The 24,460-nt window shown below is 42.2% G+C and overlaps 1 protein-coding gene across 1 annotated transcript in view; it reads right to left on the bottom strand.

Annotated features, from left to right (window-relative positions):
- The window catches only part of FBXL17 (F-box and leucine rich repeat protein 17), a 288,290-nt gene extending 264,149 nt beyond the window's left edge, over nucleotides 1-24,141 (bottom strand). Inside the window, exons 1-4 of the mRNA XM_054398055.1 lie at nucleotides 23,389-24,141; nucleotides 13,142-13,264; nucleotides 10,660-10,917; nucleotides 8,380-8,511 (exon numbers count right to left, since the gene is read on the bottom strand). Coding sequence (XP_054254030.1) covers nucleotides 8,380-8,511; nucleotides 10,660-10,917; nucleotides 13,142-13,264; nucleotides 23,389-24,141 — 1,266 coding nt within the window. The remainder of the gene's footprint in view (nucleotides 1-8,379; nucleotides 8,512-10,659; nucleotides 10,918-13,141; nucleotides 13,265-23,388) is intronic.
- Nucleotides 24,142-24,460: the final 319 nt, after the last annotated feature.

Genomic DNA, 24,460 nt, shown 5'->3' with positions numbered 1-24,460 from the left:
TATATGTAAAAATTGAAATACTATATGGAATGTTGAGGGCCTTCAGTAGTTGTAGAGAGCAATATCATCTCCCCTCAGCCTCCTCTTCTCCAGGCTAAACAATCCCAGCTCCAGGTAGACTACATCCACAGCTTTCCCCACATCCACCAGGTGGGTGACCTGGTCATAGAAAGAGATCAGGTTGTTCAGGTAGGATCTGCCCCTCCTAAATCCATACTGGCTGGGCCTGATCTCTCAGCCACCCTGTAGGTTCTCTGTGACTGCACTCAAGATGACCTGTTCCATAGTCTTGCCTGGCACTGAGGTAGGGCTGACAGGCTTGTAATTCCCTGGCTCCTCCTTCTAGCCCTTCTTGTGGATAAGCATCACATTCGCCAGCTTCCAGACATCTGGGACCTCATCAGTGAGCCAGGACTGCTGAAAAAATGATGGAGAGCAGTTTATGGAGCTCATCTGCCAGTTCCCTCATTACCCTAGGATGGATCCCATCCCGTCCCCTAGACTTGTGGGGATCCAAGTGGCTCAGCAGGTCTCTTGTTTCCTCATGGATTACAAGGGTACTATACTGCTCCCTGACTCCATCTGCCAGCTCAGAAGGTCAGCTGTCTGGAAGACAACCTATCCTACTATTGAAAATTGAGGCAAAGAAGGCATTAAGTACCTCTGCCTTTAACTCATATTGTTATTCCCCTCCATGGCCACTAATGAATGGAGGTTGTCCTTGCTCCTCCTTTTGCCAATAATATATTTATAAAAACACTTTGTATTGTCCTTCACAGCAGTGGCCAGTCTAAGTCCTAAACGGGCTTTTGCCTCTAATTTTTTTCCTACATGACCTAGCAACATCCTTAAACATTTCATGGGTTATCTCCCCTTTTTTCCAAAGGAGAAACACCCCTTTTTTTTCCCTTAATTCATTTAGAAGCTCATTGCCCATCCAGGCTGGCTGTCTACCCCGTCGGCTCCTCTTCTGGCACACTGGGACAGCCTGTTCCTGCACCTTCAAGATTTCTTTCTTGAAGTAGGTCCAGCCCTCCTGGACCTCTTTGTTTTTAAGGGCTGTTTCCCAAGGTACCTTCTGAGTTAGTTCCTTAAGTAATCTGAAGTCTGTCCTCCAGAAGTCCAGAGTGGATGTTTTGTTGATGCCCTTCTTAGTTTGACTGCATATTGAAAATTCTATCACACAGTCACTAGACCCCTCTGACCACCACATCTCCCACCAGCCCTTCTCTATTTGTAAAAAGAAGGTAGGCTCACAAAGCAACTGTGATAAGAAGCTATCCTCCATATACTCCAAGAACATTCTAGACTGCCTCCCCTCTGCTATGTGAAGTTCCCATCACACCACTGATTTTCCTCCTCAAACAATTTGCCTGGACTAAATTCAAAGCACTCTTCTCTACCTGTTTGCCTTGTGTTACACACAGACCACACTGATGAATTGTTTTATAGCAGACATATAAACACAACAATTGCTTCCCAAAGTCAAAAATAGGGTGGAGAATCCCAGTAAAACACCTAAGGATAAATAAATCATATTACATTATTCAGATTAATATGAAAGTTAAGTTTCTTCTGTCCTACAGGTGTTCATACTAGGTTGATTCTTGTCTTATAATTTCTATCAAACATAGCATCACAGTTAACACCAATTTCTACACTGTATTATCTGCTATAAACTGCACACGTGGGCAGAACACTAATGGAGAACTACTCTTAAAAAGAGCCATTCAATAATTATCAGTAAAATAATTACTATAAACATGCTTTCCCACATCAGGAAACACACTGCCAATTGGCCCAAAATTTGGTTATCTTATAACGTCATCCACACAAAGTAGACACCATTCTTGGACAGAGTCAAAAGAGAATGAAGGAGCTAGAAATGTGGTCAATTAGACCATAACCATCTTAATGAATGTACCTGGGAATCATTAGACAAATCATTTAAGTCATTTACTTCACAAGATCATTTTAATGGAAAGGAAGAAACGCTGCCAGCATTCCAGCTGTAGTAGCTTGTTTGCATTATTATTTTCCATCTATCCCTGAACAAGTTTGAAAAACAGAGAATAGAGGAAAAATAGAATATAATATGCAAGAGAGAGAAGTATAGAGCTAGGAATACTGTCATCCTGCTATATAGCACCCAAAACTTTATCTCTCTTTATCACTTTAGACACTGATTTCCCTCATCCACTTTTAATTCACCATAAAGAAACCACAAACACTGATGAGGATGACTGCACGACTTGAACATCTCTCCTATGAAGAAAGACTTCAGAGAACTGGGTCTGTTTAGTCTTGAGAAGGCTGAGAGGGGATCTTACCAACATCTATAAATGCCTGAGGGGGTGGATGTCAAGATGAAGGTGATAATCTCTTTTCAGTGGTGCCCAGTGATAGGACAAGGAACAAAGGGTACAAGCTAGAACACAAAAGATTCCACCTTGACATGAGGAGACACTTCATGGTGAGGGTGACAGAGCACTGTAACAGGCTGCCCAGAGAGGTTGTGGAGTCTCCTTCTCTGGAGATTTTCAAAACCCACCTGGATGCATTCCTGTGTGGCCTCTTGGTGATCCTGTTTGGCAGCAGGGTTGGACTCAATCGCTGGAGGCCCCTTCAACCCCTAACTGATCTGTGATTCTGCATGACTCTGTGACTGGGTGGAACAGTGAAGTACAAAGCTGTGATTCCCATCTGCTAAGTTTCAGCAACCAGTGCATTACAATTTTATCTACTCAGCCACTCAATTAAGGAAATGCAGTGGGAAAGAAATCACCATATGAAACAAACATAGTTAAGTGGAGAAGGTTTTTTCCAGCTCTAAAATGAGCTGCCAAATTAACTGTTCAGGGGGTAATGGAGAGTTTATACACTGCTTGTATAAAATTGCTTATATGGATAATCCTGCTCTTTGGGTGCACTGGAGTCACAAACTTCAGTGTTCTGCATCTCTCTATGAAGAAGTCACAAAATCTATAAATGTTTTAGGGCTCCATTCTTCTAGTGGTGGCTGCAATGAAAAGCGTTAATTGTCCTTGACAATTCCGGTTAAAGTACAGCCTCATTCCACCTCTCAGTGAGAATACCAAGAATTAGCTAGAACAGTTCTCTGACTTTGAAGCTGAAGCTATGCACTTGTATATCTGGGGTGAAAGGACAAAAAGGGGGTTAGTAAAATGTTAGCAATGAGATTAACCAATTCATCTTCCACCAGCTTCATTCTTGTTAATCACTTATATGAGGCAAATACCAAAGTTAAATTCACAGCATTCAATTCCAGCCACAACCACAAAATATAAAGTCTAGCTAAACTCAACCAAGAAGGTAGGAGCTTTCTTAGTTTTGTCTGAACAGGGTTAAAATCTGTTCTTCCATTTATATCAAGTGTCTAAGAGATTTTTTGATTGTATCACTGCTGCAGTTCATTTGTTTTACCCACTATGTTCCCAGTTAGGCCAGTATGCTTCAGAAAAGAGGCTTTGCGTGTAATTATGCTTTCATTCAAAGAGCAAACGTATTTTGAAGAGATAGAAATCATAAACAGTACACAAACAAAAACAATCCTGTGTTAAGTTAGCCTTGCAATGTTAACTCTTCTCGTCTTGTATCATTTGTACTCATTTACTACTTGCAACTTTCAATTACTACCATGACATAACCAGCACTTCAAACAAAGGGTCTATTATTATGTGAAATGCCTAGTACATTAAAAAACCAGCACACAAATCTGTCTTTCTCCGTTTCTGCTCAGCAGTCTGATAAAAAGTTTCTTAGCAACAGGTGAAGCAACTTAACTGTATTGCCTGATCCACATCTCACTGTAAAGTAACAATCACAAAGGCAGTATTTAGCTCCCTCTGTAAAGATGTATTTTCAAAGTGTAAAATCCACTAGTCTGAGACAAGCCTACAGGAAAACCCAGCCATCATGTTCTACCTATAATGGACTAGCTACTTTGAAATTAATGGAAATTGTCTGTAAGAGTCACATGATTTTGAGCACTTCTGGGAAAATGAAAAACACAGACTTGATTTACAGCGTTTACACAGAAGGTACAGAGCTGTTTAAAAGTGTGAGGCAGAGAGGGGGAAAAGAAGTGTTTTTCCTGTATCAGACTCAAAATCGATGAACTTTAAATACACAGACCACGGCCTTTTCTTGCCACAGAATATTTCAGAGAATGAATACTTGTGTTGAAAATACATACAATTCCCCAAACCACCTTCTTCACCAAAAGAGTGGGAAGATGCACCGCAGTAACTACTCAGTGGTTTTATTTGAGAAAGTAGTCTTAAAACAAAAGTAACCTATAAAACTTGACAAACAAAACAGTGGATTATCATTTGGCACCAACCATTACTCCCTTTTAAGATAACTCTACAACACTGAACATGTCCTATCCTTGCCACACACACACATGGAAGGTGAATATTTTTATTTTACAACTACATAACAATTTCCCACAATTCGCATTGGTTGATCACACAAAATCACATTTCCAGCAAGATTTGTATGTCTCTTGCTCCTAGCAAGGAAGAAGTATGTTGGTTTCTGCTGCTTTGTCATACAGTGGAATCATTCAAGTGTTATTTTATTCTGAAGATTCAATGCCCTGGAGTTCATAGCAGCTTAATAACTTATTTCATGTCTACATTTCTAGACTAAAATTAAAGGAGTTGAATTTGGACTTTACAAAGCTAAACAAAATTTGCTGCAAAATTGATTTTTCCTAAAAAACTAAGATTGGGCTGCAGTTTTAAATAAAATTAGACATTAAAAAAAATACAGTCACAAAAAAGTCATGCAAAGGGTTAGTTTTGATAACTCACTTTACAAATTTTCAGAAGTGACAAAGCAACTGGAAGGGTTCCTATTCACTTCAAAGTACATATTTTTGTCCTATGTCCAATAAAAAGTTAATGCTACAATTAATGTCCAAACATGAAATCAACCAAATAAAGTGCAGGTGAAAAACACCTTTCTTGATTGTCTTAAAAACAAGAATGACAGAATGGTAGGGGTTGGAAGAGACAAAAGATCATCCAGTCTAATCCCCCTGCCAGAGCAGGATCGCATCCAGGCAGGTTTTGAATATCTCCGGAGAGGGAGAATTGACAACCAGCCTGGGCAGCCTGTTCCACATTCCATCACCCTCACAGTGAAAAAATTTTTCCTCACGTTTACATGGAACTTCCTATGCCTCAACTTCCACCCATTACCCTTTGTCCTGTCATGTGGCATCACTGAGAAGGGCCTGACTCCATCCTCTTGCACTCACCCTTTACATATATTTAGTCTCCTCCTCTCCAAACTAAACAGACTCAGCTCACTCAGTCTGTCCTCATAAGGAAGGTGTTCCACTCCCCTAATCATTTTTGTGCCTCTGTAATGCACTCTCTCTCAAGCAGTTGTCCTTCTTGAACTGAAGAGGCCAGAACTGGACACAATACTCCAGATGCAGCCTCACCAGCGCAGAGTAGAGGGGGAGAATAACCTCTCTCAACCTACTAGCCACACACACCTTCTAATATACCCCAGAATGGTTTTGGCCTTCTTGGCCACAAGAGCACACTGCCAGCTCATGGTCAACCTCCCATCCACTAGGAACCCCAGGTCCTTTTCCCCTTCACTGCTCTCCAACAGGTCAGTCCCCAGCCTATACTGAAACATGGGTTTGTTCCTTCCCAGGTGCAAGACTCTATACTTGCCCTTGTTGAATTTCATTACATTTCTCCCTGCCAGTCTAAGTCTCACTGAATGGCAGTCCAACCTTCCAATGTGTCAGCCACTCCACCCAGTTTGGTATCATCAGCAAACCTGTAGGCAGTGCTCTCTGTTCCCTCATCCAGGTCGTTGATGAATATATTGAATAGCACTGGTCCCTGAGGGACTCCACTAGATACTGGCCTCCAACTTCACTATGTACCATTGACCACAACTCTCTGACTTCGTTCCTTCAATGAGCTTACAATCCACCTCACTACCCAATCATCCAGACCACACTTCCTCAGTTTAGCTGTAAGGATGCTGTGGAAGGAGATACTTCTTGTGTGTTTACATTGGGACCTTAGAGAGCATTTCAGGTAATGAAAGCACAGGAAAGAAGTAAAAAAAAAATAAAATCTAACAACTGTAATGTAACCTTCTTAGGTTATATTTCAGATTATAAAGAGAATAAAGACTTCAGTGGCAAGAAGTTCAGATATATCTACAAGGTCAAATTAACACCTTACATATTTTCCAACAGGCATACAATTGTGTAGGTATTTATACATGCAATAATCTTTACATACAATTTGGTAATGAGAACCTTGAATATGCACAAGGCTTCCATGTGATTCTCTGTGGTGGTAATGCCATGACACACGGCCCAGTACAAATCCAGACAGGCCTTAAGATATCTAGACAGGTCCTTTCTCTCCCCTTCTTCCCACCACAGTAACATGCCAACACAGGAAAAGGAATAAAGGGGACAGGACCTTGCCTGTCTGGTAAACAAGATGCCTATCTGGGATCAGAGCACATAAGCTCCCCCCGATACAAGGTCCCTGCTTCTGCCTTTCATGGTCATAGCCTGGCAGAACGCTTTCCATTGGGCAGCTACATGTGCCCCATTGGACCAAGTGACCTCTGGCATTTTGTATATATACAAGTGGCTAGGTAGCCTAGGTGCCTTGCTCAGATCTGCCTTGCTCATCCTTGCTCAAAGCTGCTGAAGCCTGGCTTCACTTCAAGCCTTGTCATCTCGAGTGCCCTGCCTTGCTTCAAGTGTCTGGTTCAGAGCCCTGGGACCGATTCTGCTCAGGTACCAGCCAGCAAAGCCGTGACCCTGCCTGCCTGGGACTCGTCTGCTGTTTTGCTTCTCCCTGGGACTGATTGCAAAAAGCCTGAGCCTCAAATTGGATCACAAATCGACAGTTTCTGGGGCCTGTAAGCTGAGAGAGCGAGCTAGGGACCATCTCCAAATTTCTACTCTGATTCTCATGAGTAAACCCAGCCTGCTCATATCTTCCTAAGGGTTATTGGTTGGCCTTTGGTTTATAAGTGGGTGAAGCTATTTGTGTCATAGTTTTTTCCAGTCTCTGAACTCTCTAAATTGTGTCAAAATTGCCATAAGCATCCTGGAATGAATTCACAACCAAACAGAACCTGTAAATAATTTTATCGGTTTTGTACATAGTTTTGGGGTGGGTTTTTTGGGAAAATAAAGATAACTATATTTTATAATTCCCACCTCATTAATTTAACCCAAACTAATACATTCTAACTAATAGAGTTAATTTTTGCAGGGGCATGTTTCCTAAAAGGCTTTTTGGAACTTCAATTTCTCTTTCCTTTTTTTTAACTGAAAGACTTTCATATATTAAAGACAAAGGACTCATTTCAACAATTCTCCTGATCTTATTTTGATACTGAAGGAAAGGAAACAACCCTTTTTTCTGCATTTGAACTATTTTTAAATCTCAGATTATCTCTTATTTCTCCATTTCCTACAATTCTTACCAAAACAATTATTTTTGTTTTTCAGCTTCATTTTTGTTTTTAAAACAGAAGCCATTCTCAAATGAAACATCTTAGGAATCAGTATCTGTTCATCTATTTGAAGCCAAATATTAAATGGCTGCATACAAGGTATGCCATCTTATTACAAATAATTTACTTGTTCCAGTTCGGCACTTTCCAAACTGAAGGTTATAACCTTGACATTAGCTCATAGTTAACAATTCAAATGCAAGCAATTTTCTCTACTGATTTGAATGAAAAAACAATAAAAGCAACAATTAAAAAAAAATAATAAAGTTAGTGTCCCACTATACCATTTAGCAGATGCAGCCTTTCAACATCAGAAACCATTATTTCAGACACTGCTTAGACCTAGGACATATTTTTATTACTCCTCAGCAGCTGCCTTCTACTAGCACAAGCGCATTAGTGCACCCTAATGAGAAATCTTATCTTGAAACATGTCACTATCGGAGTCTATTAATAGCAATAAAGGGTCCAACCTCCACAACTCTTTTACTTTATCTAAAGTCTGCACTTTTTACTATATGTAAACATACTGTTATAAACAAAACAAACACTCTGCACTAAACATTTTCCTGCACAAATCGGGCACCTCCCGAACAATCTTGGAACATCACATGGAAACCGAAAGTTAGTATGTACCTGCAATATGTACCTGCTTCACTTGCATTTTGATACATCTTCTGAGCTATCTCTGTACAATCTGAATTTTTCACAGTTAGATAACATTTTTAAGCAATTCAATGCCAAAAAGTAGTTATTCAGAAGGAAATTTTAAGTAAGCAGAGAAAGCTCTGACAATGAAAGTGCAGTGGGAAAAAAAAAGTTATGGAATGTACTTACTAATTTGTTTTCCTGCATGTATATTCTTTGCAACTTCAAACAGCCTTTAGCTATAATCATCATTCCTTCATCTGAGATTTTGTAGCATTGCCCAAAATGAATGTCTTTCAGTTCTCTGCATTTTGAACCCAGCTGTAATTAATGAAATCAAAGCAAGTATTTAAGAACAAAAAGGGGAAAAAAGGCAGAATTTGACTGAATTAAAATGTCTTTCTATTCCTCTGCCCCATCCTTAAAAATTATCTTTCCTTACAGTTTTTGTAAGTACTACACATAACCATGAAAAACTGCACACATGACAAAATGAAGTTGCTAACTACAGTGAACCAAATGGAACACATCAGAACTAAGTTACTTACTGGAGACAAAAGTAGCTAATGATGCCTGCATCACAGAACACTGACAGCATCTTTGATCTGACATTATCACTTCACAACTTACCATACATGCTCCTTTAATACAAGGAAGGATATTACGAAAACTTTCCTGCATGCCTAACACAAAGGTCTTGGTCACCTTTGGCTTTCATGATGCCAAAAAGATACCGGTTACAAATAACAACTAAGCTCAGGAAAGTCTGATTAGCTAGAGGTGAAGCACAAGATGTCAAACTGGTGTTTCATTACAAAAGGGATCATTTTCTCCCTGGATATATATTATCTACAAGATATACACATATTCAGACAAGGGGGAAACAAAGGAAAAAAACCCCAACATATCCATAAACCAGTTTTTGAAGTGGCATCCAGTTTTAATGAAATCCTAGAGTACTTTTTCCATGTCCTGGTTTCAGTTGGGACAGAGTTTTCTTCCTAGTAGTTGGTACAGTACTGTGCTGTGGATTTAGTATGAGAACTGAATTCTCTCCTGGAGAAACTGAGTGCACATGGCTTGAATGGGTGGACATTTTGCTGTGTAAAAATCTGTCTGGATGGCCAGGCCAAAAGAGTGATGGTGAACAAAGGTAAATCCAGCTAGTGGTCAGTCACAAGTATTTGGGCTAGTTCTCTTTAATATCAATGATCTGAATGAGGGGATTGAATGCACCCTCATTAAGTTTGCAATGACATCAAATTGTGTGGGAGCATTCATCTGCTTAAGGGTAAGAAGGGTCTACAGAGGGACCTGGACAGGTTGGATCAATAGGCCAAGGCATTATATGAGATTCAGCAGAGTCAAGTGCCAGGTCCTGCACCTGGGTCACAACCACCCCATGCAACACTATGGCTTGGGGCAGAGTGCCTGGAAAACTGCCCAGTAGTGAAAGACCTGGGAATGTTGATAAACAGCCAGCCAAGAATGAGCCAGCAGCATGCCCAGGTGGCCAAGAAGGCCAACATCATCCTGGCCTGCATCATAATTAGTGTGACAACCAGGACCAGGGAAGCAACTGTGCCCCTGTATCCAGCAGTGGTGAGGCTATACCTTGAGTAATGTGCTCAGTTTTGGAGCCCTCACTACAAGAAAGACACTGAAGTGCTGGAGCAGGTCTAGACAAGGGCAACAAAGCTGGTGAAGGGTCTGGAAACCAGGTCATATGAGCAAGGTGGGTGTTGGTCTCTTCTTCTGAGTAATAGTGATACGATGAGAGGAAATGGCCTCAAGTTATACCAGGGGAGGTTTAGACTGGATATTAGAAGAAACTTCCCCACTGAAAGGTTTATCAAACACTGGAATAGGCTCCTCAGGGAAGTGGTTGAATCCCCATTCCTGCAGCTGTTTAGAAGATGAACAGATTTGATGTTGAGGGACATGGTTTAGCATACCACTCTCGGCAGAGTTAGGTAACGGCTGATGATCTTAAAAGTCTTTTCCAAACAAAGCGATATGATTCTACGCTTATCTCCAAGTAATGCTTATCTCAAGTCAAGGATTTTCCAGTTTCACATGCTCTGACAGTGAGCAGGTACATAAGAAGCTGGTAGGGAGCACAGCCATGACTGCTGACCTGAACTAACCAAAGGGATATTCCATACTTCAGGAAATGCTTAGTATATAAACCAGGAGTAGTTGACTGCAAGGCCAATCACTGCTTGAGGACTGCCTAGGCATTGGTCAGCAGATGATGAGGAATTGTATTGTGCATCACTTGTCTTTTGCTATTTTTTATTTCTGTCTTTATTATCTTCCTTTTCACTACAATTCACTACAATGCCCCTTTTGGCATTGGTAAGTTGAAAGATAGTAAATTTACTAATAATAAATTATTATTCTTGGAATAATAATTAATAAATAATTTTTTAAAAAAACAATAAATAAATTCTTGGAATGGATGGTTACCTGCTTTAGGCCTTCATCAGTGAGTCTGTCTTGATTGCCTACATGTACTTTCTGAAGAAGAGGACACTGAGAGGCAACTGCAATAATAGAGGTGTCAGAAAGCTGTTTACACCTGTAGGCAGTATACCTCAGGAGTCCAGGACATTTAACAGCTAATATGCACACTCCTGTATCAGATATATTGCGACAATCAGAAATATTGATTTCAGTAATATTCTGGCTTCTTGATGCTATCTTTTCCAGCAGCTCATCGGTGACCTGCAAAGAAAACACAAATATTCAAAATTAACTTTCTTCATACATATCTTCAATTTAATTAGCAAAAATCTAGTACTTTTAAGATGCATTTCCATAAGCTGCTGGGAGAATTAGAAGACTTGTTTTCCAAGATAAAAGTGTACTGGTATAATCAGGTTTTCAGTTCTTTTTAAACAAGTCTACTCCAACATTTGGAGAGGGTAACAGTTAACAGTTCTTTTCACATTTTAGAGAAAGAATTCTACACCCTTGGAAAAAAGGATTTGCGTACCCATCTATAGCAGCACTCTACTTAGAAAACATTTTATATGTCTCTGAAATGCAACTGGTTTTTACTTAGGCTTTGGTAATCCTCCAAAACCAGATGCCAGCAGACAAATACTACAGTGATGCAGGTAACAACAGAAAACAGTGATACAGTTTATCAGTGAATTATAGGGATGAGAAGGAAAGAATATTGTAACAGAAAAAAAAAGGTAATTAAAAAACCAGAAGTTTCCTCCTGTTACCTGTTCATTTTTAAAACCTGAATACTCGCATATTTTAGGTGTTAGTCTAGGAAAGCCCATTAAATCATATGGATGCTCTATTTTCCCAGAAGTCCCTTGAAGAAAGAAGATGCTATCCAATTTATCTCTGTACAAATTGTAGTTAGCTAACACACTAATAATTTTAAAAGAAGACAGTCTTACAAAGCAGGCAAAAAACTAAAAATACTCTCTGTGCTCAAGATTTGAAATTAAAACAAAGCAAACTAATTGAAAGCAGTTAAGACATAATGCATAGAACTCCTTCACTTTAAAGTTTAGGTTAAAAAAAAAATGAGGCAATATATAATAAAAACCTAGAAACACACTCAGGAATACTTATTCACCACTTACAATAGGCAAGATTTACCTTTAAGCCTTGGTTAGACAAGAGAGGAACACAAATCCCTTGGGTTTTTGGGGTTTTTTTGGGGGCGGGGGGGAGAGGGGCAGGGGTTGTTTGGCTTGGTGGTGAGGTTTTTTTGTTTTCTTTTTTGTTTGGGGGAGATGGTTTTGGTTTTGACACAGTTGAGAAAAACACTTTCTTTGCTGCATTCAATCTGTTTTCCATTACCAGCAAGTCTAATCTGTTCCTTGCTGTTTCATTAGGCAGCTGTTAGCTATAAAACACAACAAACAGAAAAAAAACACACACCAAACCACACAAACAACACCTAAACAAACAAATGTAACATGTATCCCCCACCTCCTAACCCCAAAATAATCCAACCTCAGCATCTCAAGACAGTGAAAAAGAAAGCCTTATTTGACACACACTGTTTACAAGGTGAAAACACAGACTTCTGGTCTGAGTATGTTTTGGAGTCGCTTGAGAAAAATCAGACAATCTGCTACTTAACTTTTCCGTAGTTCTTCAGAAATATGGTAACTAGTAACTCCAGCGAACTTGCATGCTTTCTTATGAATTGATGATCTGAAAATAATATCCCACTTACATTGTTTATGTCCAACAAACATGAGTGCAGGTTGCCACTCCTTCAACTGCAACCCTCTAATAGTTAATCCCCTGCGCCATACCTTTCACGAAACTCTAAAGAAATTGTTTTCTATTCCTCTGCAAGTAATGAGGTAACAAGAAGCCCAAAGAGGTGGCTAGACAACACAGACATCCTTAAAATGTTTTCCAAGGAGGAAAGCTACCGTTTACAATCTAAGGGCAGGCTCTGTAAGGATCTTGCTAAATGAAATCCATCAATCCCACAGATATTAAAATTTAGAGTTGGCTAAAGGCCTAGAGTACAAAATCTGTCTTCTGATCAGTAAGAACCACATCAGTTGAAGAAAACTTAAAGAAAAATTGTTAAAACTAACAGATGAAGCACCAGTTAGGTGAACATTCTTCAGACCAGAGCATCCTCAGAAAAGATCACATCTTTCAATTAATACAAGATCTGATAGTTATAAGAAATGAACTACCACTACCTGATGCAGATCTGAGACAAATAACTTGCAATCCATTTCAAAAAGCACTTCTCCTCACACTGTTTTAACAACCCACCTCAGTCAAAAGAAGCTATATTTTAGTGTTAATAAGGGTCCAGACATTTTCAGTCTCTAGCAGAAAAATCCCTGAAAGCACAGATACCACCATTTTATGGGTTTCTAATTTTTTACCTTTGGTCAAGACAACAGATTCCAAATCATCAAAGCTTTTTTCCACAATGATACCTTCATACCTGTTGACGACTACTGAGATCCAGTTGCTTCCAAAACTGAAAGTCTAAACAGAGGTCACGCCAGTATTTACAGACTAAGGATGCTGAAAGGCAACGTTCATTCAGGGATAAATTGGAAAATATCTGTAAAGAAAGAGAAAAAATATGTGTCAGAAATAGTCATATTCTAGAAACAGAAGTACTGTATTACTAACCTGTATTGTGAAAAACAAAAAGCTATTAGCATGCGCTGCAAAACAGTTCCAAAACTGGCCTCCAATCTGATTACTCAAGGGCAAGAACAAAAAACTACATCCCATAACAGCTGACAATATAAGTAAGTCACATTAGCATGGCCAACAACAGAACGTATCTTACTTAACAGCACTCATATTTTAGAGCAAATTTCAAATGAATTCCCAAGATGGTGTGCCTGAAGAATTGCAAATACTGAAAGAAAGCATCATGAACTCTCAGGTACTTCAGTCTTTTAGGAAGGCAACACAAGATGGTGGAACAGATCAGAACAAATCAGCGTTGTACAGAGAAACTAATGAAAATTAGCAGTTTATATACCCAGGTTTGGAGTACTATAGCAGCCTGCAAAAAAGAAAAAAAACTAACTCTGTGATGGGATCATAAATTGCTCTGATATTTATTACAATCAGCACTTCCTCAGAAGTATTGCCATTTATTAATAAATGTTAAAATGTCCATCAAGAGTTACATACAAAGGTACCCTGTAACCACAAATTAACTGTAATCTACATGACATTCTTTAATGAAAATAAGGCAATTATGGCATCAAGATAACTACCCAAGAATTCTGACTGTAAAACATGAAACAGTCCTCCAACTCAACTGATCAGGACTAATACTAAGTAGAAGCACTACAGCCAGTTTCAGACAATGCACTCAACAAAAACTGAAGAATATTGGAGTATGTCCGTAGGCAAGCACTGAGGTCCACAAAACACGAAAGCATTCAAAGAAAAGACTAGGACTATTTAACTGAGGAAAAGGGACAACAAAGAGCGTAAACTAATTAGAGAACACACCACTTTCATCTTCTTCATTGTAAGCAGGAAAACTAGTCTCAAAAATCGTTATGCTTCTAAACTAAGGATAATGAAGTATTGAAATACAGTACCTAGTAGCTTACAGAATTTCCATCATTGGCTGGTCTTTAGAACAGACTAATGACTCTCAACAATAACAACCAATACAGTCCCCTGGATCCAGGGGATAGCTTAGCAGTTGTAAATATGTATATTCCTGTAACACCCCTTAGGGAAGATTAGCTGGTTGACTATTCCAAAAAGATCTTCAAAACCTAATAAAGGAGGGAAAATAATAAAAATTAAAGTCACCACCTTCTGTTAGTGCTTGCAAGATTTATTACTCCCATCTTCTTCATCTAGCTATGAAAAACTAACAATCTCCTATGTAAGACTCCTCACAGACATGAGGGATTATGTGTGAACCCTGTTTTGCTGCAGGCCTTTGCTTGACCATTATGAGAGTCAATGGATGTGTCCCATCAAGGAATCAGTTGAACACAGGCAGACAGAAGTTGTGGCAGTTTAGGCTGGGTGCCTTCTGTTGCTGCCACATAAGTTACACCTCTGGTGTCCCAAGTGTCCAACCCAATAAGGTGGACACAGGAAACGGCATATTTCTACCCATAAATCCTGCACCCTATAAATCCATCTGCAAAGTCATTCTCTTCCTCTTTCTTCCTTCTCTGCTCCCATGGGAGATGCTCTCTTATCGAGTAACGGTGGGGGAATATCTCAAGGCCTCTTAGGCCTGTCTAGGCCTAATGCCAGGAGGAGAAAGGGCGAGGGGCCAGTCTCAGACCTGGCCAGCCTAAGACTAGCCTAGCAGTGGCAGGGGAAGAAAGAGCCCTGGGGGTTTTGGGTATACCCTCAGGTGGGAGAAGGGAAGGACTGGAAAGCCTTTGGGTATCATGTAAGGGGCTCTGTACTCTTTGGGATATTCTTGGCACCACGCTTTGTAGTTTTCTGTAGTTTCACCAATTGCTTTTCCATTTAAACTTTCCATCACTCTCCAATCCGTTTGTATGAGTGTCATTCTTTTGTCCCTCTCGGGGCAAGAGAGGATCTGTCTGGCATCAAACCAGCACAGAAGTCTAGATAACAGTCAATGCCTGCTTTCTCCCTGCAGTTGTCTCCATTGGCAAATATGCATATAGCAAGGAGGTAGCTCTGATCAGCACCCAAAAAATACCATCCTCCCAAGTCAAGGAGGGAAAAAGCACAAAATACTAAGTGGCAATTTGGCATAGAATCATAGAATCAATCAGAATTGGAAGGGACCTCAAGGATCATCTAGTTCCAAACCCTCTGCCATGGACACCTCACACTAGATCAGGCTGGCCAGAGCCTCATCCAGCCTGGCCTTAAACACCTCCAGGGATGGGGCCTCAACCACCTCCCTGGACAACCCATTCCAGGCTCTCACCACTCTCATGGGGAAGAACTTCTTCCTCATGTCCAGCCTGAATCTCCCCACTTCCAGCTTTATTCCATTCCCCCTAGTCCTATCACTACCTGATATCCTAAAAAGTCCCTCCCCAGCTTTCTTGTAGGTCCCCTTCAGATACTGGAAGGCCACAATAAGGTTGCCTCAGAGTCTTCTCTTCTCCAGACTGAACAGCCCCAACCTTTCAATCTGTCCTCATAGGAGAGGTGCTCCAGCTCTCTGATCATCCTCGTGACCCTTCTCTGGACACATCTGACATTCCTACTGCAAAAGTATAATACCAAGTATTAGAAAAATTTGGCAGTCTAATTATTCTCAGCAATTTAAGTTACTAAAAGCAATGGAAAATTTGAGTTTCCTAGTACTAGTAGGAAAGAGAAGACCTATCCCTTTAACAGTTGCAAAAAAGTTCAGAGAACACAGCAATGTAGTGCATGTTATGGCAGACATCAGATGGACTCCAGTTAATACTAAGAAGGGATGCCAAGGCTGGCAGTATAAAATATTTTAACCTTTGCTACAGTGAGAAATAAAGATTTTTAATTGTGGAAATACTACCTTCACTTTAAGAAACAAGAGCCTGCAGTGCTTAGAACAAGAACACAGCAAACAGTACTGTTGCTAATCCAGCTGACACTGTGAATATGAAAGCTCTTAAATAATTTCTGTTCTGACTACCATCCTACCAAAGCTGAAAGCCCTCACAAATCACGGAGGACCTGCTGCTTCACTACTGCATGAGACACAGGAGTAGCAACACCAAAACACATGCAAAAAAAGAAGCAGCCAGTTCAATTCAGTACTTCACACAAACAGTACTTCTGCACAGACTATATTATTCTAGAAAAAAATGTCTGAAAGCATTTGTGGTTGTGTTTCAAGCCCATGTTATACATAACTCTAGCTGCAGAGGCAAGCAAGGAATGTACAGGTGTTGTTAACTGACTTCTTAGATAAATAATCTGACTGAAACCACCAGGGGGAGAAGCAGCTGCTGCAAAGTTGTTGCAGAAGTTGCAGCACAGAGAGAGTAGCCACAGATGTTACACAAAGAATATACGTTCAAATACAAGGCCTTGTCAGATTTGTTGTCTACAATAGTTAATCATGGTTCCAACACAGAACCATTCTGCATAATGCCACGCAAAACACCAATTTATCTTCAGAACTTGCAGATGTTAAAAGAAGACGGACTGAATTACACTGAACAGAATCTAGTAGTAAAGCCTTCACATTCTCCAGCGTGGTGGCACATGATCCTTACACCTTGAGATTACCTTACCCACTGATTAAAATGCTACACTAATGCATTAAATGCCACAACTCACTGATTATTTTTACCACCCTTTAATTCAGTTTTATTTTCAAGATACATACCAATCTTAATTGTCCTGAGTTTTCAAATTGTTTTCTAATCCCCAAGGCTGTATAAATACAACTGAAAGCTACAACCATTCATACCTCCATTTAACTCCTGCTTGTAACAAATAACTTTCTGACAGCAGTGGGTCCGCTAGTTAGCACATGTAATTCCCGAAAACTGTACCAGTATGCATGTCCAATACTCACTTTTTCTCCCTCAACTCTCTGCATAATCATAGAATCTAATACCCCTTCCAAGCAGTCTCAAAAGAAAAACACAAGTTTAATAGTATTTTCTAGATGTGCCAAGGGAAGTTTAGATCCAATATTAGGTAGAATTTCTTTACTCAAAAGGTTATCAGGCATTAGAACAACTTGCCCAGGGAAGTGGTGGAGTCCCTCTCCCTGGAGGTATTTAAGAGTCATGTAAACATAGTGTTTAAGATACAGTTTAGTCAAGGACTTAAGTGTTAGGCTAATGATTGGACTCTATGATCTTAAAGGTCCTTTCCAATCTAGGAAATTATGTGATCATTATCATAATTATTAAAACCTTAAAAGGAAAAAATGTGTGTATTAACTCAAAGTTATAACTGACAGCTTCTCTGCTGCAGGTAGAACAGAACATATTTCACATATTTTAACAGCAGCAAACCAAGAAAGAAGACATCAAAAAGGTCATCTGATACAGAGCCTTTTCTGTTTTGATGCAAGTTCAAGCACCTAGAACACTTCTGGTATGGAAATCCGTATTTTTGTTAAGAAAACAAGTAATAAATAAAAAAATCCCAACTCTTCATATAACCTCAGGAAAAAAAAAAAACCCTTTGCCAAGACTTAAATGATCTTACAGGGTGTCGTTTTCCTCAAATCTCACTCAAATTTCCCTCATGTTGAAGTGAGCTTATTATTTCTTATTTGGCAAAGGAGAGAAATACTCTCAGACTTTTTATCAACTTTCTCAAAATAAAAGAGTGCATCTCAGTCTTCTTTCTGAACAGATGTGTCATTCAATTTGAACAGAATCTTCCAACTACTCTCATAGGTTAATTTTCTATGACCTCTAGCTCTCCTCTAATGCCTCTCCACTGTGAGTCTAAATTTTAAGGAGACCTCAGTTCCTACAACCTAATAAAGTACTCCAGCAGAGATTTTAAAAGCACCAAGAACAGTAGAGAACAGTAGAGTTTCTGTGTTCTACACACACGATTCCTATTAATATATCTCAAAGAAAAATCTGAAGTTTTTGAATTGGCATTACAAACTTCACTCAAACCATTTTACACCACTTAACTGTGACTAAACAGCAGTGCTGCAAAGAGGTAACAGGTACAACAGGAAGATTTACTTCTTCTTTCCAGAAATAAATAGCAGTGAAAATGCAGCTGGCACAGACTTGAGATACATAGTACAAAGTTTTGAAAATTTTCATAAAATATAGCACAGGATTTTGTAATCTTCTGCATTGTGTTCTTACAAACAGCTCCTTTTTTTTTTTCACCCTACATGTCTAAATTACAGTCAAATTAAATGATATATAATTAATTCCCCTCAGATTCTAAAGAGAATGGATTTAAATGACCCGTTACTCAAAGGCAGTGACCCTGATCTACAAAGATTAAAGAAGAAATGTCAACTGCGTAACATTTTTTTTTCTGATAAATGTTTCACTGATCAAATAAAAAGCAAAATAACCTGTAAGCTTGTTTGATCTGCGGAACCACAGTTGTTTTATATCTCTATAGTGATGCAGAGACCTCTTACCTCGACAGAGGAAAAGGAGCAACTGGCACATTGCACTATGCACTTCCAGATTCAGCAGGACCTGTTTGATGATCATAGAATGGTTTGAATTGGAAGAGATCTTAAAGATCACCTAGTTCCAACCATCCTACCATGTGATAGGGACACCTCCTATTAGACCAGGTTGCTCAAAGCTTCATCCATCCTGGTTTTAAACACTTCTAGGGATGATGTGTCCACAAGTTCTGTGGTCAACCTGTTCCACTGTTCCACCACCCTCACAGTAAAGCAATTCTTAATGGCTAATCTAAATCTACCTTTCTCTACTTTGAAACCATTGCCCCTTGTCCAATCACCATATGCCCTCATAAACAATCCCTCTCCAGTCTTCCTGTAGACCTCTTTCAGATACTGGAAAGCCACTATAAGGTTTCCCTGGAACTGTCTCTTCTCCAGGCTGGACAGACCCAACTTCCTCAGCCTGTCCTCACAGGAGAGGTGCTCCAGACCTCTGATCGTCTTTGTGACCCTCCTCTGGACCTTCTCCAACAGATCCACGTCCTTCTTGCACTGCTGAACACAGTATTCCAGGTGCAGTCTCACAACAGCAAAGGGGCAGAATCACCTCCCTGGCTCTACTGGCCATGCATCTTTTGATGCATTCCAGGATATGATTGGCTTTTCAGGCTGCCAGCACACATTTCTGGATCATGTCAAGCACCTCATCAACCAGCACCCTCAAGACCCTCTCTGCATGGCTGCTCTCAATCCACCCATCACCCTTGTGCTTGTGATTGCCCAGACCTTGGCACAGGATCTTGCACTTATCCCTATTGAACTTCATGATGTTGGGATGGGTCGGCCTCTTTAAGCCTATGGAAGTCCCTGTGGATGACATCCCCTCCCTCCACTGCTGTCAACCACAACACACAGCTTGGTGTCATCAGAAAATTCATTCAAAGTGCACTTGTTCCCACTGTCCACACCACCAACAAAGATGTTAAACAGCCCTGGTCCCAGTATCAATTCCTGAGGGACTTTACTCATCACAGATCTCCATTCGGACACCAAGTCATTGATGGCAACTCCAATCTAGCCAATTCTTTACAAGCTGAGCGGTCCATCCATCAAATCTGTGTCGCTCCACAGACTGCAATATCACGCAGGATACTCTTTATAATACTTTGCACAAGTCCAGAAGCTGACATCCGTACTTCTATCCACTGATGATGTGATCCTCATGATCTGCAGGCCAGTCTGACAAATCCTTCCATCCAACCCTGTATCCTTCACTTAGATGAGACTTAACAACTGATTAAGAACAGAACAGTACCTGAGCAGCCCATGGCAGCCACCTCTAATGTGGCTAGCTATTGAGAGTTTCTACAATGTTATTTTGTGCGTAATTATAAAATATAGAACAAAAAAAATATCCCAACAGGTGAGTACATTGGTTCCAGCTGGTGGAACTATGGGCAGGATTTTTTAAAATCCCTGCAGAAAGAATTGTACTATAGGAAGACTGAAGATACAAAATCATTGCAGGAAATGGGGAACATGTTAAAAAATAACCCCCTTTTAAGTACAGGTAACAAATGAGGTACTATGTCAATACAAAATAGAGAACTACATGAAGAACCCCCACACCATTTAAACCTTTCCACAGGCAAGATGGGTACCTTCACTATTAAATGTATCGGTCTATGGCAGTTACAGACTGCTATTTCTGAAAAAGCAAAACTTAATAGTACAAAAGAAACCACAGAAATGTACTCATACCATGGATCAGAAAAAGGTTTTAAGCCATACCAATCAAGTTAAGTCTACTTACAAATCCTAAAACAGAATACCAAAGAAATAATTACCTTCCAATAATGGCTGCAAACTGATAATTTTTTTAAGAACAAGACAAAGTTTCAATTCTGCAATCATAGAAGAGATTAATTCAGATATGTCATCTCAAAAAGTTTCAAATATTTACCAAAACCGAATTTGAATAGTGCAACTAAGAAATAAAACATATCCTTACTAAGATATTCGTATGTACCTAAAAAAACAACCCAACAACAAACCACCATAAAAACTCAAACCAACTAAAAATCCCACTGAATTAATTTCATGTGCAAGAGAGGAAGATAAGTAGATTGCTATTGTCTGACATCAAAAGAGTAAAGTACTTTCTATGTTAGGGTAGTACAACTAGTAGGGATAGTAAGAACAAGGAGAGTCATCTGACTCATGCTCCTCCATTACTATGCCCTGAGTTTATCCATCTGACCACAGAGTAATCGCTTTTATTACTGAAACCTTCCTCAAAACTTAAAGACCTGCTCACATGAAGCGATGGAAAATGTCACAGGTTTCAGTTCTAGCCAGATATATCTTTTTAGCTAAGGGACAGGAATGAAAAAGAAGGTACAGAGTAAGAGTTTATGCAAGCATGGAATTCAACAAGGATAAAAATCACAGAATTAAGCAGGTTGGAAAAGACCTTCAAGATCATCAAGTCCAACCTATCAGCCAACACCATCTAATCAACTAAACCATGGCACTAAGTTCCTCATCCAGTCTTATTTTAAACCTCCAGGGACGGTGACTCCACCACCACCCTGGGCAGCCTGTTCCAGTGGCCAATCACTCTTTCTGTGAAGAATTTCTCCCTAATATCCAACCAGCAGCTTATGTCCTCTCGTTCTGTCACTGGTTACCTCGGAGAAGAGACCAAGCCCCACCTGGCTACAACTACCCTTCAGGTAGTTGTAGAGAGCAATAATGTCTCCCCTCAGCCTCCTCTTCTCCAGACTAAACAATCCCAGCTCCCTCAGCCACTCCTCATAGGGCTTGTGCTCCAGACCCCTCACCAGCTTTGTTGCCTTTCTCTGGACACATTCCAGCAACTCAGCATCTTTCTTGAATTAAGGGGCCCAGAACTGGACACAGTACTCAAGGTGGGGCCTAGTCAGTGTTGAGTAAAGGGGAAGAATGACTGCCCTGCTCCTGCTGGCCACACTATTCCTGATCCAGGCCAGGATGCCATTGGCCTTCTTGGCCACCTGGGCACACCACTGGCTCATGTTGACCCTACTGTCAACCAGCACCCCCAGGTCCCTTTCTGCCTGGCTGCTCTCCAGCCACTCTGTCCGCAGCCTGTATCGCTGCATGGGGTTGTTGTGGCCAATGTGTAGAACATGGCACTTAGACATGTTGAATCTTATGCTGTTCGACTCTGCCCATCTATCCAACCTGTCAAGGCTGAACTCAGGCTGAACGTGAAATCAGTAAAGCCAAAACTCAAAGAATCATAGAACGCACTGGGCTGGAAGGCACCCTCAAAGGCCATCTAGTCCAAAACCCCCACAGTGAACTGGGACATCTCTAAACACAGCAGGTTGCTCAGAGCCCCATCAAGCCCAGCTTTGAATGTTGTCAGAGATTGGGCCTCCACCACCTCCTTGGGCAGCCTCTTTCAGTGTCACCACACTCATGGTAAAAAACTTTCAAATGACAAATCTAAATCTACCCTGCTCTAGTTTAAAATTATTGCCTCTTATCTCATTGTTACATGCCCTTCTAACCAGTGCCTCCTTTTCCTGTAGGCTGCTTTCAGATACTGGAAATCCCCTATAAGGTCTCCCTGAAGCCTTCTCTTCTCCAGGCTGAACAGATCCAACTGTCTCAGCTTGTCCTCACAGGAGAAGTGCTCCAGCCCTCTGATCATCTTTGTGGCCCTCCTCTGGACCCTCTCCAACAGATCCATTTTATTCTTGTATTGGAGCCCCAGAGCCGGACACAGTATTCCAGGTGGGCTCTCACCAGAGAGAGGCACAGAATCTCCTCCCTTGACCTGCTGGCCAGACTTTTTTGGTTACGTCCCAGATGCAACTGGCCGTCAGGGGTGCAAGTGCACCCTTACTGGCTCATGTCCAACACTTTATCCACCAGTTCTCCCAAGTCCTTTTTCACGGGGCTACTCTATTAAATCTTCTGCCAGCCTGTACTGAGGACTGTCCCAAACAGACTCAAAATACACAGGAATGTATTTCCTTCCCCTTCCTGGAATCAACATTGAAAACTTGTCTATGTAGTTCTGGCCTATACAGAAGCACTAAATACAATGAGAGCACCCCTATATTGAGCTGTCAGTGATATAAGAAGCTATCCACACAGGACACAAAGGTAAAAAGGTAGGGGTCAAAATATTTACAGGGCAACTTCTTGAGCAGTTTTGTCCATCTTCACCTACAGTAAGGACTCCGAAAGCTGTTTACAACAACAAACCAAATGGGAAAAAAAAAGAAAACACCAAACAATACCAACAAACAGCCCACAACCCTATTTATGTCTCAAATGCCAGGTGCGCAGAGGCCACCTGCTCACACACCTGCGGTAGGTGGGGCACCGCACTTCCCGGCGGGCCACTTCCTCCTCCCTAGGTCGGCAACCGACGCAGGTGGACGGTGCGGGAAACGACAAGCAGCCTCAGGGCCGACTTCCAGTTTCCACGATCCAGCAAGCCCGCCATGGGACACTGGCACCCCTGTGGCCTCCCCAAGGACAGGCCTAGCCCTAGGCCTCCGCAGTCACCCCCTACCGCGGGGAAGGAGTAGGCCCGCCTGCTCGCCCGTCCTCCCGTCCAGACCCGACCCGACCCATCTTACCTTGAGAAGGATGGAGGGCGGCAACTGGTTAATGTCCGGGGATGGCGGCGGCAGCACCTCGCGGCAGTAGTCACCGCGGTGCTCCTGCGGCTCCTCAAAGCCCGTCCCGCTGTCCCCTTCTTTCTCCCTCTCCTCTGCTGCCGGGGGTGGCGGTGGCGAGGCGGGCTGTCCCTCGCCGCCGCTCCCCTCGGCAGTGCTCCGGGATGGCACGCCCCCACTGCCCGCGGCGCAACCAGCGGCGGCGGGCAGGGCGCCGAGCTGTGCCTCTCTCGGGCACTGGCAGGCGGAGGCCTCGGGTTCCGCCGCCGCGGCGGCCGCGCAACGCGGCTGTTTGCAGGGCGGGCAGGCGGGCAGGCCAGCCCGCTTGCGCTTGCACACCATCTCGGAGGCGATCTCGCTGGGCAGCCTCTCCGGCCCCAAGAACTCCCGCACTGGCGAAGGCAGAAGACTCGAGAAGAACAGGCGCTGGCAACGGCCCCGCGCCTCCCAGGCAGCAGACGGCAGGCGTAGGAGGCGGCGGGCGGCGCGTTGATCTGCGGCGGCGAGGGCTGCGTAGGGCGGTGGTGGCAGCAGGGGATCCCCGACAGCCAGGTGCTGCTCCGGGGCAGGCGGACTCGTGCTGTGTACGATGAAGCACAGCATGCAGGGTCCGCGCAGGAAACAGCTCCGGTTGCGCGGTAGCGCCTTCCTCCCCCGGCGGCAGCGGCGATCCTGGCTCAGGCTGCTTGCCTCTTTCGAGATCAGGTGGCCCATATAGGAGGCGGCAAAGGCGGAAGGGGCCGCGGGGTGTCACCTGCGGGAGGCGGCGGCGGACGCTGTCATCCTGCCGGCGGGGTCGGCAGGTGGCCCGGGACAGGACAGAAGGCTACAGCTGTGGTGATTCCGGAACGCGGCGCCGAGAGGGGGATACTTCCGCTACCGCCGCCCTGAGCTCTCTAGGGTGAGGCGAGGGGGCGGTGTTCTGCGGCCTGGCCGCCGCCTGGTAGTGATGCCGTCAGAGGGCGGGCTGGGAGCCGGGAGCGGGTTTGCGAGGCCATGTAGCCTCGGCGGCAGACATGGCCCGGGCAGCCTC

This window comes from Indicator indicator, chromosome Z (assembly GCF_027791375.1).
Source record: "Indicator indicator isolate 239-I01 chromosome Z, UM_Iind_1.1, whole genome shotgun sequence".
NCBI lineage: Eukaryota > Metazoa > Chordata > Aves > Piciformes > Indicatoridae > Indicator > Indicator indicator.
The sequence above is the reverse complement of the archived record's forward strand: the minus strand, read 5'-3'. Positions and strand labels throughout refer to the sequence as shown.